This window comes from Aquarana catesbeiana, linkage group LG06, assembly GCF_042186555.1.
Source record: "Aquarana catesbeiana isolate 2022-GZ linkage group LG06, ASM4218655v1, whole genome shotgun sequence".
In the NCBI taxonomy this organism is placed as follows: domain Eukaryota; kingdom Metazoa; phylum Chordata; class Amphibia; order Anura; family Ranidae; genus Aquarana; species Aquarana catesbeiana.
The window spans coordinates 249,618,729-249,638,194 of NC_133329.1; the positions used below are offsets into that span (position 1 = coordinate 249,618,729).

The 19,466-nt window shown below is 41.5% G+C and overlaps 1 protein-coding gene across 4 annotated transcripts in view; it reads right to left on the reverse strand.

The window, feature by feature from the left end:
* The window catches only part of WDR75 (WD repeat domain 75), a 168,135-nt gene that overhangs the window by 27,698 nt on the left and 120,971 nt on the right, over window positions 1-19,466 (reverse strand). For all 4 annotated transcript variants that reach the window (XM_073633163.1, XM_073633165.1, XM_073633164.1 and 1 more), the window contains exons 16-17: window positions 16,957-17,052; window positions 7,536-7,705 (exon numbers count right to left, since the gene is read on the reverse strand). In XM_073633163.1, the coding sequence (XP_073489264.1) occupies window positions 7,536-7,705; window positions 16,957-17,052 (266 nt within the window). The remainder of the gene's footprint in view (window positions 1-7,535; window positions 7,706-16,956; window positions 17,053-19,466) is intronic.

Below are 19,466 nucleotides of genomic sequence, written 5' to 3' on the forward strand. Positions count from 1 at the left end.
TCAGGTTAAATTTGAGGGTATGTAGATCTAAAATCAGAGGAAGGGTTTAGGAATTACAGCTCTTAAGAATAGCTATCTCCCCTTTTTCCAGGGACAAATCGTAATTGGACACTTGAATCAAAAGATGTTTCAAGGCCAGGTGTTGGTTACTCCATTATTTCTTCAACAATTAAGCAGGTAAAAGGTTTGGAGTTGATTCTAAATGTGGTACAGTAAAACCTTGGTTTGCGAGCATAATTCGTTCCAGAAACGTGCTTATAATCCAAAGCACTTGTACATCAAAGCATTTTTTACAGGGTATAAAAGAGAAGAGAGGCACCTCTAAGTGTAGCAATAAGTTGCTAAATGTTGTACCTTCATTAAATGTAACCATATTGCTACACTTAGAGGGTCCTCTCTTCTTTTTTATACTCCAGTTGAGACATGATGCTACTCTTATATCAAGACATCGCTTGTATATCAAGGCAAAATTTATTAAAACATTTTGCTTGTCTTGCAAAACGCTCTCAAACCAAGTTACTCTCAAACCAAGGTTTTACTGTATTTGCATTTGGAATCTATTGCTGTGAATCAACTACATGCATTCAAAGGAGCTGTCTATGCAAGTGAAACAGGCCATTGTAAGGCTTCAAAAATGAAACAAATCCATCAGAGGGATAGCAGCAACATTAGGAGTGGTCAAATCAACAGTTTGGTACATTCTGAAGAAAGAAGAACGCACTGGTGAGCTCAGTAACATAAAAAAGGCCTGGATGTCCGTGGAAGACAACAGAGGGGGATGATCGCAGGATCCTCTATATGGTAAAGAAAAACCCATTCACAACATCCAGACAAGTGAAGGACACTCTCCAGGAGGTGTGCGTATCATTGTCAAAGTCTACAATCAAGAGAAGACTTCACAAGAGCAAATGCAGAGGGTTCATCACAAGGTGCAAACCATTCATAAGCCTGAAGAATAGAAAAGCCAGATTGAAGCATAGTGTAGCAATTGTATCATGGGCAAAGTGGCTGCTCCATCCCTAATAAATTCTTTGGAAAGGTATCTCCCATGGAACTTTATTGCAGCAATAGAAAATCACACAATACACTTTTTCATAAAAAATTGTAGGCCATGGGGCACAAGCAGTCAGCCTGGAGCTCCAACAGCTCACAGGGGGATGCCATTTTTCAATGTTATAATATGCAGTGCTTTGATCGTTGGCATACAGAGCCAAAAGTATGAAAATTGTGCTTGTGTCCAAATGTATATGGGCCCAACTGTATATAAAAATACTTGTATCACATAAATTAAGCTAAAAATGTTGTTACTCTCATATTTAAATGGTTTTAACCACTTCAGCCACGGAGGGTTTTACCTCCTTAATGACCAGGCCATTTTTTGCGATACGGCACTGGGTTATATTAACGGACAATTGCGCGGTCGTGCGACACTGTACCTAAATAATATTGATGTCCTTTTTTCCCCCACAAATAGAGCTTTCTTTTGGTGGTATTTGATCACCTCTGCGTTTTTTATTTTTGTGCTATAAACAAAAAAATATTTTTTACTTTCTGCTATAATACATATCCAATAAAAAAAAAAATCTAATTTCTTCATCAATTTAGGCTAATATGTATTCAGCTACATATTTTTGGTAAAAAAAAATCCCAATAAGCGTATATTTATTGGTTTGAGCAAAAGTTATAGCGTCTACAAATTATGGGATATTTTTATGACATTTTTATTTATAATTTGTTTTTACTAGTAATTGCAGTGATCAGCGATTTTTAGCAGTACTGCGACATTGCAGCGGACAAATCGGACACCCAATTGAAATTTTTGACACTTTTTGGGGGACCAGTGACATTATTACAGTGATCAGTGCTAAAAGTATGCACTGTTACTGTACTAATGACACTGGCAGGGAAGGGGTTAACACCAGGGGCGATCAAAGGGTTAAGTGTGTCCCTAGGGGGTCCTTGCTGTGTGGGAGTTGCTCTGACTGGGTGAAGACAGAGATGGGTGTTCTTGCTTAGCAGGAACACAAGATCATCTTTTCCCCTGTCACAACGGCGATCTGCCGATCTTACATAGGCAGGTCGCCGATCTGCCTCACCCAGGAACGGTCCCCATCACGTGTGTCCAATCAGCATGCTCTTTCACCTCCAGTGGCGTGTGTGCGCCCTCCATTGGCTATTGTAGGGAATGACGTACAGGCACGTCGTTTCACGCAATAGAGCTGACCTGCCACAGAACATCTGCGGTAGGCGGTCGGCAAGTGGTTAAAGACCATCTACTGACAAAGCTTTTTCCTACTTTTGATTTAGTAGGGAAGGATTGAAACATGTCAGATTATTACAGTTGTCTGCATCTCTGTATGCAGTTATCGCTTCACTTTCTGAGCATGTCTCTCTAAAAGAGTTACAAACAGCCATTAAAATAGCTTTTGTTGATTGGCAAGTTGTTTTTGTGCTTTGTTACAGTGTTAAGTAGGAGTATCTATTGGATAAGTTGAGAAGAATAATCTCATCAATTGGGTAACAGAAAACACTAAAATTAAAAAAAAAAAATTTTCAACTTCTTTCCGCCTGAAAAAAAGCAAAATAAAATTGCATGCAGTTGGAGCTGCCCATTAGCGAATACTGTTAGTAGAGAAGAGGTATGGTTTAATCACAGTACTGTTTTAATCACAATACAGTTAAGTGATAAGCAACTGCTTGTACCATATCTTTCGAGAATCCAAACTTCAGAGTCTGTTAAGATTGGATAAAAACTAGGTATGTCGCTCTCCCAGACAGGCATATGGCCCCTTACATGTCTGATGGCTCACTGCCTGGCCATTTCCGAAACAGATTTCTGCTTCAGAGACATGGCTGTGCTACTGAGGTATGAAAGGAGGAAACACGATTTTGCTAAGTCCCCTGCACTAATAGGGCCCCCAGGACCAACAGGCTGGCGTCCATCATAAAGATCCTCCAAAAGATGGGAAGAAAAGGAATTCCCCAACAATCCAGAGATGCTTAGGGTAATATTCATGAAACCCAGACAGTTGGCAGCAGGTGAGGGTCAGATGGCTGGAGGTGAAGTTACTGTGGGAAAGCAGGAGGAACGGATTGAAGTTTCCGATTGCTCTTGTAAGCAGAAGTGGCAGTGGGGAGATGGCCCATACAAACCTTTTTTTGCAATGCAGTGCACCACAACACACAGATACAGTGCTCAGCATAAATGAGTACACCCCTTTTGAAAAGTAAGATTTTGATCAATATCTCAATGAACACAAGAACAACTGCCAAAATTTTGACAAACCTGAGTTTTATAGAACATTAGTTTCTCTCATTACATGAAAGTTTAATAATATAACTTAGATTACAAAATCTTCAGGGGAGGTCTAGGGCTAGAATGATTGCTCTCGCTCTAACGGTCGCGGCGATACCGCACATTTGTGGTTTGAACACTGTTTTCGTATGTGGGCGGGACTTACGTATGCGTTCGCTTCTGCGTGCGAGCACATGGGGACAGGGGCGCTTTAATTTTTTTTTTTTATTGTTAATTTTACTTTTCTTTTCTTAGTTTGACACTTTAAAAAAAAAATTATTTGATCACTTTTATTGCTATTACAAGGAATGTAAACATCCCTTATGATAGGAATATGGCATGATCTGTCCTCTTTACAGTGAGATATGGGGTCAATAAAACACCACATCTCACCACTAGGCTGGGAAGCCTGAAATCAAAAAATAAACTATCTCGGCTTCCCTCGGCTGAGGTGGTGCCATTTGTTTGAATGCAGAGGCCGGGCGTAACGTCATAACATCGTGCCCGGCCTCTAAACGATCATAGAGACTCCAGCGACCATCTGGTCCGCCGGAAATCTCTATGGTAAACATCCGGGGCCAGCAGATCTGTTCTCAGACTCACAGATGGAAATGGTGAGTCAGTAGAAGCAACAGAGAGCGGGGGGAGGGGACGTCCCCTCTCACCGCCCATAAGAACGATCAAACGGTAGAACAGCCGCTATGATCACTCTTATGGCGTAGGGAATCGCTGGCTGAAAAAGACGATATCTGGATGATGCCTGTAGCTGCAGGCATCATTCAGATATCCCCACTCAAAGTCATGGACGTCCTGTTACGTACCTTGGGCGGGAAGTCGTTAATTTCGAAGTCGAATGATAAGTAAAGCTTTGCTGATCATCTTCTATCCTTCACCTTTCTTGTGTAAAGAAATTATTTTCTTTCTCAGGCCTTGTGACTGTTCTCTTCAATGTTGTGCCATTGCTGACAGCATGAAATGGGAAGGGGTTTTCTTTGTTAGGTAACAACCTTTTATAATCAACTGTCTGCTGGACACCTGTTTAATGTATAAATTAGACGCAACTGTAGTTGAATTCTTGTTATGTAGGATTTTGTTGTCTAAAATTTAGCTTTGCTCCTAAGACTTTCATTGGGGTGTATTCATTTTTGCAACATGGTCTTGAATGAATTACCGTATATACTCGAGTATAGGTCGATCCGAGTATTAGGTCGAGGCCCGTAATTTACCACAAAAAACTGGGAAAAACTTATTGACCCGAGTATAAGACGAGGGTGAGAAATGCAGCAGCTACTTTAAGTGGAAAAGAGGGTCAACAATGCCCATCTGCAGCTGCATGCCTCCCTGTGTCCTGTGCATGTGTCCCTGTGTATGTGTGCATCCTACCTGTGTCCTGTGCATGTGTCCCTGTGTATGTGTGCATCCTACCTGTGTCCTGTGCATGTGTGGATCCTACCTGTGTCCTGTGCATGTGTCCCTGTGTATGTGTGCATCCTACCTGTGTCCTGTGCATGTGTCCCTGTGTATGTGTGCATCCTACCTGTGTCCTGTGCATGTGTCCCTGTGTATGTGTGCATCCTACCTGTGTCCTGCGCATGTGTCCCTGTGTATGTGTGCATCCTACCTGTGTCCTGTGCATGTGTCCCTGTGTATGTGTGCATCCTACCTGTGTCCTGTGCATGTGTCCCTGTGTATGTGTGCATCCTACCTGTGTCCTGTGCATGTGTCCCTGTGTATGTGTGCATGCCTCCGTGTGCTGCTCTGCACCGATCAGCGTGTGATACTACCATTCGGCGACCATTCTACTGTTCAAAAGCCGCGTCTCCTCCTCATCTGTGATAGGCAGAACAAGCCATTTCCCAGCAGTCAGCCTATCACGGACATTCTCTCATCCTCATACCACAGACAAGGATGAGAGAATTTCCATGATAGGCTGTTCACTGACTGCTGGGAAATAGAGTTTTCTGTCTATCACATACGAGGAGGAGGCGCAGCTTTTGAACAGTGGAATGGCCGCCGAATGGTAATATCACACGCTGGCCGCCGTCTGTCTGCATGACACGCTGATCATGTAGGCAGACAGCGGTGACTCGGTTATAAGTCGAGGGGGGCACTTTTAGCCTAAAAAAAAAGGGCTGAAAAATCTCAACTTATACTCGAGTATATACGGTAGTTAGGAAAAATACTTTTTTTTTTTTGTGTGTGCAAAATAACAAATCTTGGTTGCAATCAATGGCCCGCATTTGTGGGAGTATTTTGTAGTATAGTGTCCCATAGAAAATGTTGATACTGAAAGGAAAGTAAAGGCTTTGTGACAAATTTGTTGGGGTGTACTCATTAATGCTGAGCACTGTAGCTCCCATCTGTGCATTGTTGCACTGAAATGCATACGTTTTGAGACAACTGGTGAGGCTTGTTTGGTTGTCATTGAAATGAAAGGCACTGAGAATCACTGCAGATTGTGAATTAGTATAAGACATAGATGTAAAGCCAGTCTCAAGGTTTTAGCTTAAAGTGTATGTAAAGGAAAAAATTTTTTGGCTATACATATACTAAGTCCTTTTGCGTTTCTTCAATTTTCATCTTTTCTCAAATTTCTCATCATGTTGTAAAGTGCTGCGCAAACTGCTGGTGCTATATAAATCTTGTAAAATAATATTATATTATCAACATTAATACGGTCTCTTATATTTAGTAAGAGTTTTGTAATGTCTGTTTTACTCGTGTATGATAAAATCAGTAGCACCACCTTAATTCTACAGTCCCTGTGCTTTCACAAAGTATATGGTTTGGACGGTATTTTACTTATTTTCAAAGCTGCCGATAATAGCAAAAAAGCTAGAAATGACAAAACTGGTCTGGCCACCTGAAGTGAAAAATGGGAAGCTGGACCTGGCAATGAAATGACCTCAGGCAGGTGGTTTTTCCACTGATATATATTTAGGAATGAGAACACTGATTTGAATGCATTCCAGCATTCATTCAGATCATAAACATTAGAAACCTCTCTCGACACAAATTTAACCACAGAAAGAAGCTATCCCCAGCAGGACATCTCAACAACCTGCAGTCCAAAATAAACATTGCTGTTTACTTATTTCATTAACCACCTATATAAAACACTAGCAGTCTTGTTGCAATGTGCTCCTGAAAAGCACAACGCTTTCTCTTTTTATTACTTTAACTACAGAAAACCCCTTTCTTGCTAGCAAGTAGAAAAAGTTTTTGTTTTGTTAAGGGTAAAACATCTATAAACACCAAGTGTAGATTTTCATGTGCAGCAGTTATGACCATCACTCTGAAAAGCGATCTGTGTTGGATCGTGTCTCAGAAGGCAGTAAAGCAGCACCTTGTAGGAGTTCAGGAGGCAATACTGCTGCCTTCTGAATGCTTGTCTTTTTCTATTTTGCCTGTTTATTTGCAGAATAGGGATTTTCAAAGGGATTACTGTGAGTTGAGCGTTTAGATTGCGGTTGCGGTGAGGTCCCATTGAGATTGTTTAGATAATTATTGCAAGCCTGACATGCGGTGAAGCCTGTCAAAAAGCTGCTTTAAAGCGGAGTTCCACACAAAAATGGAACTTCCGCTTTTCGGAACCCTCCCCCCCCTCCGGTGTCACATTTGGCACCTTTCAGGGGGGAGGGGGGTGCAGATACCTGTCTAAGACAGGTATTTGCACCCACTTCCGGCATAGACTCCCATGGGAGTCTACGCCTCTTCCCGTCCCCACCGCGCTGTCTCCTGGGAAACACACAGCTGCCAGGAGAGAGCAGGGACCACTTGGGACGCGCAGCGCGACTCGCGCATGCGCAGTAGGGAACCGGGAAGTGAAGCCGCAACGCTTCACTTCCTGATTCCCTCACCTAGGATGGCAGCGGCAGGTGCCGAGAACCGAGCGGGTTCTCAGCGTCGCCTGCCGACATCTCTGGACCCTGGGACAGGTAAGTGGCCATGTATTAAAAGTCAGCAGCTGCAGTATTTGTAGCTGCTGGCTTTTAATATTTTTTTTTTTTTTTTTGGCGGTGTGGGTGGACCCCCGCTTTAAGCTAGCCACAGCATGTGTACAATCCTCTCCAGCTGTGTGTCATCTTTTAGGTGAGTGGCTGTGAGTAAGGTAAAACTGTGGCTCAAACGCATGTTTTTACAGTCACCTGCGTAAACGAGGTCTTGAGAGAAAACAAATGATTCTCAGATTTGTGTGATTTGCCCAGCACTATACATAAATAATCAGCTACTTCATTACCTGAGATTCTGTGAGGAAATAAAGCTGAGATCTGACAAGCCAGCTGTGCTTTACCAAAGATACAGATGCGGGCACAATCCTTGGCACAAACACAGAAGACTGAACATGGTCTTTGCAGACATTCTCATGGACATATAGGGGCATAGGATCCGTAGGACTGAATATGAACACTGAAACAATAAATTTGTCAAAGTAAATTAGTATTACAATACCCACAGAAATCATATTTTATAACTTATTGCAAACTATTCAATTTAAAGATTTTGTTTTTACATTCACCTTCACTTTTGGTTGGCAACAGGGTCATCGCCCACAAATCACTGCTTAATGTCAGTAAATTAAACTCTCTGGAAAAAGGACCAACATGCAGAAACGCATGCTTTTATATTTACATATTTATGTGATTTACTTTTACATTTCCCTTCTTCTCCAGCAGCTCAAAGTAATGAGAACAATATGCAAAAACCAACATTTCCTAGCAGTGTCAAAAGCTGCCCCTTTCCCAGTTATGTATTGAACAATTACTATAGGGAATAGAAATTATTGGCCCAATGAAAGACAAAAAGTGGTAGGCCAGCTCTTGCCACTGCTAAAAATTGATCCAGTATTTAGGCGTTCCTGAGAGCTTGAGAAAACTTCTAAATGGTACATACATGTGGGTCCTGTAGTCACAAGGTTTTGTAATTTTTTAATTTATTTACATTTTTTTTTTTTATCTTCCCACTGGGGATATGCACCCCCTACATCTGTCCTGTGACCATGAAGAATATTTTGAGTTGTCATCAGACCAATAGGTGAGAGAGATATGGAACCACTAATACAATGAAAACTTTAAGATGGAAATGTTGTACAGTTTAGAGGGACTTCCTCTCAGTTACTGCTCTGTTACATATCCAGGATATAAAGGGAAGGGAAATCTATCCGGTGGGACAGTGTTTTGCCCAGATTTTAACCCTTCCCTACTTTATATTATAAAAAAAAAAAAAAAGTTTTGGCATACATACAGTAAGAAAAACTCTAAAAGCTGACAAGGCCTTCTTGATTATAAACGTAAGGCTCGGTTCACACTGCAGCGATGAAAAAAAAAAAAAAAAAAACTGAAAAAAATTCAACAAAATTTGGGCGCCTTGGCTGGATGTTCCTGGTCTAGCTCTGGCTGATCTAATTATGTACTGTCTACTATTGTAGAGGGGATATGATAGTCACTGGAATGTGTATTCCACCCAGGATCTCCATCATTCACAGAAATCTACGGTTTGATTATTTTTTTGTTTGATCCAAATAGTATGCGGAAGTAATGAGTTTATGCAATTTAGTAAAAAACATATATATGCAAAGATGAGTGGCACTGCCTGTCACATGAAGAGTAACCTCCAATGATGACTAACCACATGAAAGTGCAAGTACTAATTGAACCACAGTGTAATGTGTACTGAAATCAAGCACTAATATGTGCACTGGAGTAGGTGGTGCTGCCTATCATCTGGAGAATGACCTCCAGTGATGAAAAACCACTAACCACGTGAAGCTGCTGGTTAGATCCAAGTGTGTTTTGCACTAAGATTATTAAGGTCACCTTGCTAAATTATCACACAAGGTGTAAACTACAATAGCTACCCCTGTGTGGAATTGCTTAGTGGGTCCCTATATGTGCATCCAGAAAGGTGACTGTATAAAAAATGAATCCAACATCAAAACTTCACATACCAAAAAACATGCATCGGAATACTCCTATGCGTAGGGTATCCTAGATCTCTACCCGTGTATCCAAAAGTGCATAGAGAGTTAAAAAAAAATGTGTGTAAATAAAGCAACTGAAATGTCATGTGAGTTTGTCGAAGAGGTAAAGTCTCATGTGCAAAATAATCACAAATATTGGTATAAAAGTCCAGTCTGTGGTGCTAATTATATCTGTAGCAATCCAAAGTGACTTGTGCAGAAATCATTCATAGGTCAAATCATGTGCAAACAGTGTGAAGTGACGATCGTGCTCCCCTCCAATCAGCTATGGAAAGCTGTGACGATCGTGCTCCCCTCCAATCAGCTATGGAAAGCAATTATTTCTGGTATAAGAAAAGCTACTTTGTCCAAACTAAAGGTGTGGCTATGGGGACACGTTATGCCCCCAGTGTAGCCAAGCTTTTCATGAATATATGGGAGGGAAAGTACATCTATGAGAAGAGAATACCCCAGATTAAGCTATATTGGAGATATATAGATCTAATAATTCTATGGGAAGGCACAGTGGAATCCTTTGAAAAATTCCTTAAAGAAATAAACCACAATGAATATGGGATAGCCCTTACTGGGAAATGACAATCAGCAGATTGACTATTTGGACTTACAGGTCTTTAAGAATGGGAACGAATTGTACACGAAAACATTCTTTAAGTCAACAGATCGGAATGGGTATATAGCCACATCCAGCTACCACCACCCTAAATGGAAGGGAACATCCCCAAGGGGCAAATGTTAAGATAAAGAAGGAACTGCCGTACTCTGGAAGATTTCGATGCACAAGCTGATACCCTGATTAAAAAGTATGAAGAAAAAGGTTATCAAAAAAATAACTTGGTTCATCTAAAAACTGAAATAAAGATTATTGACAAAGAAAGAGAAGAAAATTGAGACCTATACAGATGTGGCCTTTATTACTAGTTTTAATACACAATACCAATCAACTGAATGTATCATCAAAAAATATTGGCCCGTCTTGAAAGAAGATAGAGTGCTATCTAGTCCATAATGTTATTGATCCCCCCAAAACTGTCAAACTTTTTCAGGAATGAAAGGGTTTTTCAGGGTCAACAATAGGCAATACCAAATAAGAGAATTAATTATGTGTACAAGTACCCTTGTCGCCTCCAATACGTAGGGAGAACCACCCGACCTCTATTTGTGAGAATTAGAGAGCACATCAATAATATAAGAAAAGGATTCCCGAAACAACCTTTCCAGACATTTCAAAGAGGTACACCATAGAGACTCCACTGGCCTGATCTTTTATGGAATAGACCAGATTAAGGATCGCTGGGGGGGGGGGGGTAACAAAAAGAGCCAGGTCTCACAGAATGAAACAAGGTGGATATACAGGCTGGGGGCTTTGGCACCTGGGGGCCTGAATCTGGATATCGACCTCAACTGCTTCATATCCAACTACTGACCCATCCAACGGGAGTTTAGAACAACCAATATTGAAGTTATCCCCCTAACCCTTAACTGATCCTTTTTTTGCTTCATCTTATGTGCTTTTTTTCTAGCGATTTCTTCAACAATATCATTAACCTAGTCTCCAACTTATAGTATTTAACCACTTCACTACCCGCATACTGTAATATGACGTCCACAGATGGGATCACCCATCCTGGGTGGACGTCATATGACGGCCTGGGCTTCCCAGCCGTCTAGGGGGTGCGCGTGCGCCCGCCGCGTTGCTCGGGACCCGGCGCGGGTGCCCGGCGGCCGCGATGTCCACCGGGCACCCGCGATTGCCCGTTAACCGGGCCGGTCCGTGGATCTGCGTGTGTAAACACACAGATCCACGTCCTGTCAGTTGAGAGGAGACCAATCTGTGTTCCCAGTACAGAGGAACACTGATCCGTCTCCTGCCCTTGTACGTCCCCGCCCCCTACAGTTAGAATCATTCCCTAGGAAACATATTTAACTCCTTGTGTCCCCCTAGTGGTTAACCCCTTCACTGCCTGTCACATTTATACAGTAATCAATGCAATTTTATAGCACGGATCACTGTATAAATGTGAATGGTCACAAAAATGTGTCAAAAGTGTCCGATGTGTCCGCCATAATGTCGCAGTCACGAAAAAAAAAAAAATCGCGATCGCCGCTATTACTAGTAAAAAAAAAGAAAAAAAAATTATTTTTTAAAAAAAATTTCATAAATCTATCTCGTATTTTGTAGACGCTATAACTTTTGCGCAAACCAATCAATATACATTTATTGCGATTTTTTTTACCAAAAATATGTAGAAGAATACGTATCGGCCGAAACTGAGGAAAAAAAAAAAAAAAAAAAAATTGGGATATTTATTATAGCAAAAAGTAAAAAAATATTGTGTTTTTTTCAAAATTGTCGCTCTTCTTTTGTTTATAGCGCAAAAAATAAAAACCGCAGATGTGATCAAATACCACCAAAAGAAAGCTCTATTTGTGGGGAAAAAAGGTCAATTTTGTTTGGGTACAACGTCGCACGACCGCGCAATTGTCGTTTAAAGTGCGACAGCGCTGAAAACTAAAAATTGGTCTGGGAAGGAAGGGGGTGAAAATGCCCTGTATTGAACCGGTTAAACAATACCCACCTCACCAGACCCAGACCATATTCAACTGGACCTGATGGAATTTATACCACCATAATAACAAATATGTCCTATGTGGTTTCTATACCATGCCTCACCCACAAATAACTTTAGGTTATAAAAGGGATAGAGGTTCTTTGAAAAAAAAAAAAAAATGTTAATACTTTAAGCTATAGTCTTTCTATTTTTTTACATGTAATGTTACATATAACTCCTCTATTACTCTCAAGTTATTATTCCCTCTGATTAATATATAGCTAGGACTCTGTTTTAATTTTACCAGGTAATATCTGGTTTGTACAACATAAAGTGGATGTGCAGGAAGTGGTACCTAATTTGGTCACCAGGGACATGAGCTAGTAATCTATAGGATCCTGTATGGAGAACCATCCACCTAATTGAGGTGGATGGATAGTGTTGTATTCCCCTTAGGATGTGTTTGGCTACAAGGGTTTCACATTATACTGGCTCGCCAACTAATTCCGGGGGGGGGTTGGGGGTTTGGGAGTGTGGGGTTGGGGGGCGGATCCTGCACATTTCCACCTGCTATAAATGATGTGAGGTGTACCAAGATGGCACCAGCTCAGCGACCTCCTATGACGAAACGTGTACAGCAGAGCCTAGTACGTACCCACGTCACTTTCAGTTTGCGGCGTTTAGACCAGGGGAACGTGCGCTGATTAGGATTTCTCTGTACTGTTACCTCAACGAGAATTTAGCAACTGGCTTTGCTGTATCGTACTTTTACTTAATTTTAATAAATTTGGAAACGTTTACGGAATTACACTATGAATGCCCGTCTCTTCCATACACACGAGGATACCCCACGGTCTTGAGGTGCCACGGAGAAGGCGACCATCCAGGAGCTTGCCGTCACGCTCATCGCTGCTCACCCCAGCAGGAACATAAGGTCCAGACATCCCAGGGACTGATACACCAAGGAGGAGGACAGTTCAAGACATATCCCCACTTTATGCGATCTACCCCTGCAGGGGTATGAGGATTCGGTGAGTGGGGGACTGAAGGGGAGCACGAACGTCACTTCACGCTGTTTGCATAGGATTTGACCTATTTCTGCACAAGTCACTTTGGATTGCTTCACATATAATTAGCACCACAGATTGGACTTTTATGCCAGTATTTGTGATTATTTTGCACATGAGACTTTACCTCTTTGACAAACTCACATGATATTTCAGTTGATTTACACATATATTTAACTCCCTATGCACTTTTGGATACACGGGGAGAGATCTAGGATACCCTACATATAGGAGTATTCCAATACGTGTTTTGATGTTGGATTCATTTTTTATACAGTCACCTTTCTGGATGCACATATAGGGACCCACTAAGCAATTCCATACAGGGGTAGCTATTGTAGTTTACACTTGGTGTGATAGTTTAGCAAGGTGACCTTAATAATCTACTTAGTGCACAACACACTTGGGTCTAACCAGCAGCTTTACGTGGTTAGTGGTTTTTCATCACTGGAGGTCATTCTCCAGATGATAGGCAGTGCCACCTACTCCAGTACACATTTCACTGGTTCAATTAGCACTTGCACGTGTTTTGTTATCACTGGAGGGTACTTTCCAGGTGACAGGCAGCACCACCCACCCCTGCATAATATATATATATCTATATCTATAGATATATATAGATATAGATATATATATATAGATATCTATATCTATATATCTATATGAGCTTCGAGTCAAACTCATGTTCAACTCAAACATTGGCTGTTCGCCGAACAGCGAACAATTTGGGGTGTTCGCGGCAAATTCGAATGCCGCGGAACACCCTTTAAAAGTCTATGGGAGAAATCAAAAGTGCTAATTTTAAGGGCTTATATGCAAGTTATTGTCATAAAAAGTGTTTGGGGACCTGGGTCCTGCCCCATGGGACATGGATCAATGTAAAAAAAAAGTTTTAAAAACGGCCGTTTTTTCAGGAGCAGTGATTTTAATAATGCTTAAAGTCAAGCAATAAAAGTGTAATATCCCTTTAAATTTCGAAGCTGGGGGGTGTCTATAGTATGCCTGTAAAGGGGCGCATGTTTCCCGTGTTTACAACAGTCTGACAGCAAAATGACATTTCAAAGGAAAAAAAGTCATTTAAAACTACTCGCGGCTATTGCATTGCCGGTCTGACAATACACATAAAAGTTCATTGATTAAAAACGGCATGGGAATTCGACACAGGGGAACTCCGAACCAAAGTTAAAAAAAAAAAAAAAAAAATGACGTGGGGGCCCCCCTAAATTCCATATCAGGCCCTTCAGGTCTGGTATAGATATTAAGGGGAACCCCGGCCAATATTTAAAAAAAAAAATGACGTGGGGGTCCCCCTAAATTCCATACCAGACCCTTCAGGTCTGGTATGGATTTTAAGGGGAACCCCGCGCCAAAATTTTAAAAGAAACGGCGTGGGGTCCCCCCAAGGATCCCTACCAGACCCTTATCCGAGCATGCAACCTGGCAGGCCGCAGGAAAAGAGGGGGGGACAAGAGAGCGCCCCCCCCTCCTGAACCGTACCAGGCCACATGCCCTCAACATTGGGAGGGTGCTTTGGGGTAGCCCCCCAAAACACCTTGTCCCCATGTTGATGAGGACAAGGGCCTCATCCCCACAACCCTGGCCGGTGGTTGTGGGGGTCTGCGGGTGGGGGGCTTATCGGAATCTGGAAGCCCCCTTTAACAAGGGGACCCCCAGATCCCGCCCCCCCCCCCCCTGTGTGAAATGCCTACCATTTCACTAAAAAACTGTCAAAAATGTTAAAAATGACAAGACAGTTTTTGACAATTCCTTTATTTAAATGCTTCTTCTTTCTTCCTTCATCTTCTGGTTCTTCCTCCGGCGTTCTCGTCCAGCATCTCCTCCGCTGCGTCTATTATCTTCTTCTCCTCGGGCTGCTCCGCACCCATGGCATGGGGGGAGGCTCCCGCTCTTCTCTTCATCTTCTTCTCCTTCATTTTCTTCTCCGGGCCGCTCCGCACCCATGCTGGCATGGAGGGAGGCTCCCGCTGTGTGACGCGTCCCCTCTTCTGACGGTTCTTAAATAACGGGGGGCGAGGCCACCCGGTGACCCCGCCCCTCTCTGACACACGGTGACTTGACGGGACTTCCCTGTGACGTCACGGGGAATGCCACAGGGAAGCCCCGTCATGTCCCGTGCATCAGAGGGGGGCGGGGTCACCGGGTGGCAATAATATGAAGAGAAGAGCGGGAGCCTCCCCCCATGCCATGGGTGCGGAGCGGCCCGAGGAGAAGATAGAAGACGCCGCGGAGGAGATGCTGGACGAGAACGCCGGAGGAAGAACCAGAAGAGCCAGAAGAACCAGAAGAAGAAGATGAAGGAAGATAGAAGAAAGAAGAAGCATTTAAATAAAGGAATTGTCAAAAACTGTCTCTTGTCATTTTTAACATTTTTGACAGTTTTTTAGTGAAATGGTAGGCATTTCACACGGGGGGGCGGGATCTGGGGGTCCCCTTGTTAAAGGGGGCTTCCAGATTCCGATAAGCCCCCCGCCCACAGACCCCCACAACTACCGGCCAGGGTTGTGGGGATGAGGCCCTTGTCCTCATCAACATGGGGACAAGGTGTTTTGGGGGGCTACCCCAAAGCACCCTGCTAATGTTGAGGGCATGTGGCCTGGTACGGTTCAAGGGGTGGGGGCGCTCTCTCGTCCCCCCCTCTTTTCCTGCAGCCTACCAGGTTGCGTACTCAGATAAGGGTCTGGTATGGATTTTTGGGGGGACCCAACGCCGTTTTTTTTTTAAATTTTGGCTCGGGGTTCCCCTTAAAATCCATACCAGACCTGAAGGGCCTGGTATGGAATTTAGGGGGACCCCCACGTCATTTTTTTTTTTTTTTTACTTTTGGTTCGGGGTTCCCCTGTGGGGAATTCCCATGCCGTTTTTATCAATGAACTTTTATGTGTATTGTCGGACCGGCAATGCAATAGCCGCGAGTAGTTTTAAATGACTTTTTTCCTTTGAAATGTCATTTTGCTGTCAGACTGTTCTAAACACGGGAAACATGCGCCCCTTTACAGGCATACTATAAACACCCCCCAGCTACGAAATTTAAAGGGATATTACACACACATTTATATATATATATATATATATATATATATATATATATATATATATATATATATACACATACATATACATACACACATACACACACACACAAACACACATACATACAGTATATAGTATATATATTTTTTTGTTTGGTGCTTCACTAGCAGAGCCCCCAGGGGAGGCAGCAGCCTAGCCTTACCTAAGCGCGGTTACCCATTATTTACAAAATTATGTAATTTGGTGCTACATACATACCAAAGGTTGAAGACTTATGCCCAATATGTATATGAGCTTCCATACTGTGCGGTTTCTCATTTCTTGTTCTTTCAATAAAATTCTTCTTGATTTAAAAAAAAAATATCTATCTGTGTGAAATCTTGCAGGTTGCCACTCCAAACAACCCTTATAGTATGACTAAAAGGTAACACTTTTTTTTTTTTTGGCTAGAGTGGAGAGGAATTAGAACACCTATCAGTTTTTATTGCTCATTGTGCTTCTGTTATGGAGATTCACCCTCTCTATTTATCCTAATTACTCTTAGCATTGAAAGTAAAAAGAACATTTTGGGTTGTCCCCGGAAAAGTAATAGGGGAGGGGAAATCTTCTAATGGGGACACTAGTTCTCATGGCCTGAGGATCCCCAAGAGATTCCTTAATTTGCAGGGATTTCCACTCACTTCCAGTTTTGGCTATGGGACAGGAAGTGAAGTGAAATCTCTCTAATGAGGCACAGATGGCAAAAAATAAATCAGCAGGGGTTACCACCCTCCCTTACACTATCCAAAACGAAAAAAGAAAAAAAAATAAAGTTTTGCCTATAGTTCTACTTAGTATAAATTATATACATATTTATTTCATTACTGTTAACATATTTCAGAGTACTTCATTTGAAATTTATTATGAACAAAATTCATGTCCCTTAGTCTCCTAAGGAACAGAAAGGCATGAACAGGACAGTAAAGGCATTTTTCTTTAAAACTTCACATTTCATAAAACAAGATGACCACTTACAGTTTGAGCCTCCAGAAGCAAAGGAGAAAGCAGCAATATTTTCTGAGAGTACATCCGGCTGTAGAACTGTAGCATCAATCTGAGCCCTCCATGCCACTGCAAAACCGATATTTGGAAATCAGCATACACAGAGGTGGACAAAATTTGGCAGAAGTCAGCAAGTTTAATTTATGATCAAACCTTCACTTTTCTGAAGTTTCCATTAACAACTTAAAAATAGACAGTCATCAATAATACATTAAAAAAAAAATGTAGCGCTCAGAGATAGATATGTGAGCAATTTAAATGAAAACATTTGCTACTAAATCGAAGTGAAAAAAAACATGAAAAATATTATGAAGAAAATAAGTCCATATAAGAGGAAAAAAACACTCCACAGAAGTGAAAAGCCACGTGAAAAATCATATACTTAAAGTCCATATATGTGATAAATCCATAAAGATTGGATGGCCAAACATGCTTTGTATATACTTTGTATATATTCCAAGTGGTAGGGAATCATTAGACCACCGGCCAACAGCTCTCTATACACACTCAAAAAGAATCCATCCAGGTTAAAAGAAAATTAAAAAGGCTCTCATGGTGTAGTATTTGGTTAAAATCAATTTAAAGCGTTTGTTACCCAAAAAAAAAAAAAGGAACCCTTTCCTTCAAAGTATGAACAGCACAGTGCTTGTGCCATGTCATTTGGCCCAATGTAACACCTTAACTACCTGGCTGATCATGCCCGATTCTGCCCTCCCCTTTGTAAACTGACCACGGTTTATCATGGTTGCTGAGCACCGACACCGCGGTCAGTTTACGTGCCTCCGTCATCTGCTGTGTCTCCTGTCCATCTCTGTCCTCTACCCCTCCCTGTCAGCTCCGTGTCTATGCTCGCCCCCTCCCTCCTGCTGCTAAAATTACAGTTCGCAATTCACACCATCCTCTTGGTTTATTAATGTAATCTGCCCCTATGTCTGTGCCTTATAAAAAATAAAAATAAAAAATGCAGCTATATACCAGTTTTCAGAGCGCAGCGCTCAAGTGACCTTGCAGCTCTCTCCTTCTCCCCTCTTGACTGACGTCAGCAGGGGATCTTCTGCCCCACCCGCTACAGCTGTCAGGCCAAGAGAGCCAGCTGGTCATATGAATGCCGAGTGGTGCTCTGAAAACAGGTATATAGCTGTATTTTTTTTTTTATAAGGCACAGACACAGGGGCAGATTACATTAATAAACCGAGAAGATAGTGTGAATTGCTAACTGTGGGTTAACAACCCCTTTAATGTAAAGATTAAAACATACTCACAAGGCCATCATAATAAACGAGCAATATATAGTATCATAATACAGGCACCCTAACGCATCTAACTTCCATGTCCTGGCTTGGCCCAACGAGAGTGACACGATTACGTCAGCCAGGACCTGGAAGTTAGATGCACAACACAAGGAAGGAATTAGGATGCCTGTATTCTGAAGGAATTAGGATGCCTGTATTCTGATACTATATAGGTGCATTAATCAGAACACGTTAGTGTGGTGGAGGGTCATTTCACTTCGCTTGCTGGCAGAGAAGTTCTCTTGGAAGATTTACTTCTGAAAACTGTTGGAATTTCTTAAATAGAAATGTTTTCTTTATGGATTTATCACATATATGGACTTTAAGGGAAAAGAATCATATATATATATATATATATATATATATATATATATATATATATATATATATATATATATATATATATATATTTTAGGGTGACAAACGCTTTAAAGCATGAATAACAGCACAGTGCTTGTGCTGTGTCATTTGGCCCCCTGTATCATCTAAAATACCTGGCCGATCCTTTAAGTTGCCTAATATTCAAAATTTAGAACATCTCAAATAAGAAATCTCAAGCATTGAAAACTGGGACTGTTGTCAACCGTAAAAAAAAAAAAAATATATATATATATTTTTTTAAAACAAGATAACCTGTATATGTGACAAACCAGGAATTGGCTTAGTTAATAGGTTAGAAAAACATTGTCTAGTTATCGCCAATGTATATCCAGGATTGCACTGAACAAGCACAACACCTTAAGATATGCTGACACAGGTAAAACATTCCACAGAGTTTTGCAAAAGCTGATTTAAAAACCAAAGATTATGCTATAAAAAAATCATGTACTGTCTTCACAAAATACCAGAAGCAGCAATTTTATGTAATTTTCCAGTGATGTGGAGCCAATAACACAGCTGTGGCAACACTGAAGGTTTGAAACAAAATAAGACACCTACATTTCTTGGCTAGTCATCATGATGGCCTACCTTGTACATTAACATGTCCAAAATAAACCATATTTTTAATGCCAAGAATATTCTGAATACGCAAACACATCATAGATGGATTCATTTTTGATTAGTCTGCAAAGTTATTTAAGGAACGTTCCACAAGCAAGGTAATGTTATTCCATCACTACAGACATGATGAACAAACTCAGTATACTGGCTCCCAATACCAGAAAAAAAAAAAGCTGCTGTCATCTTCAG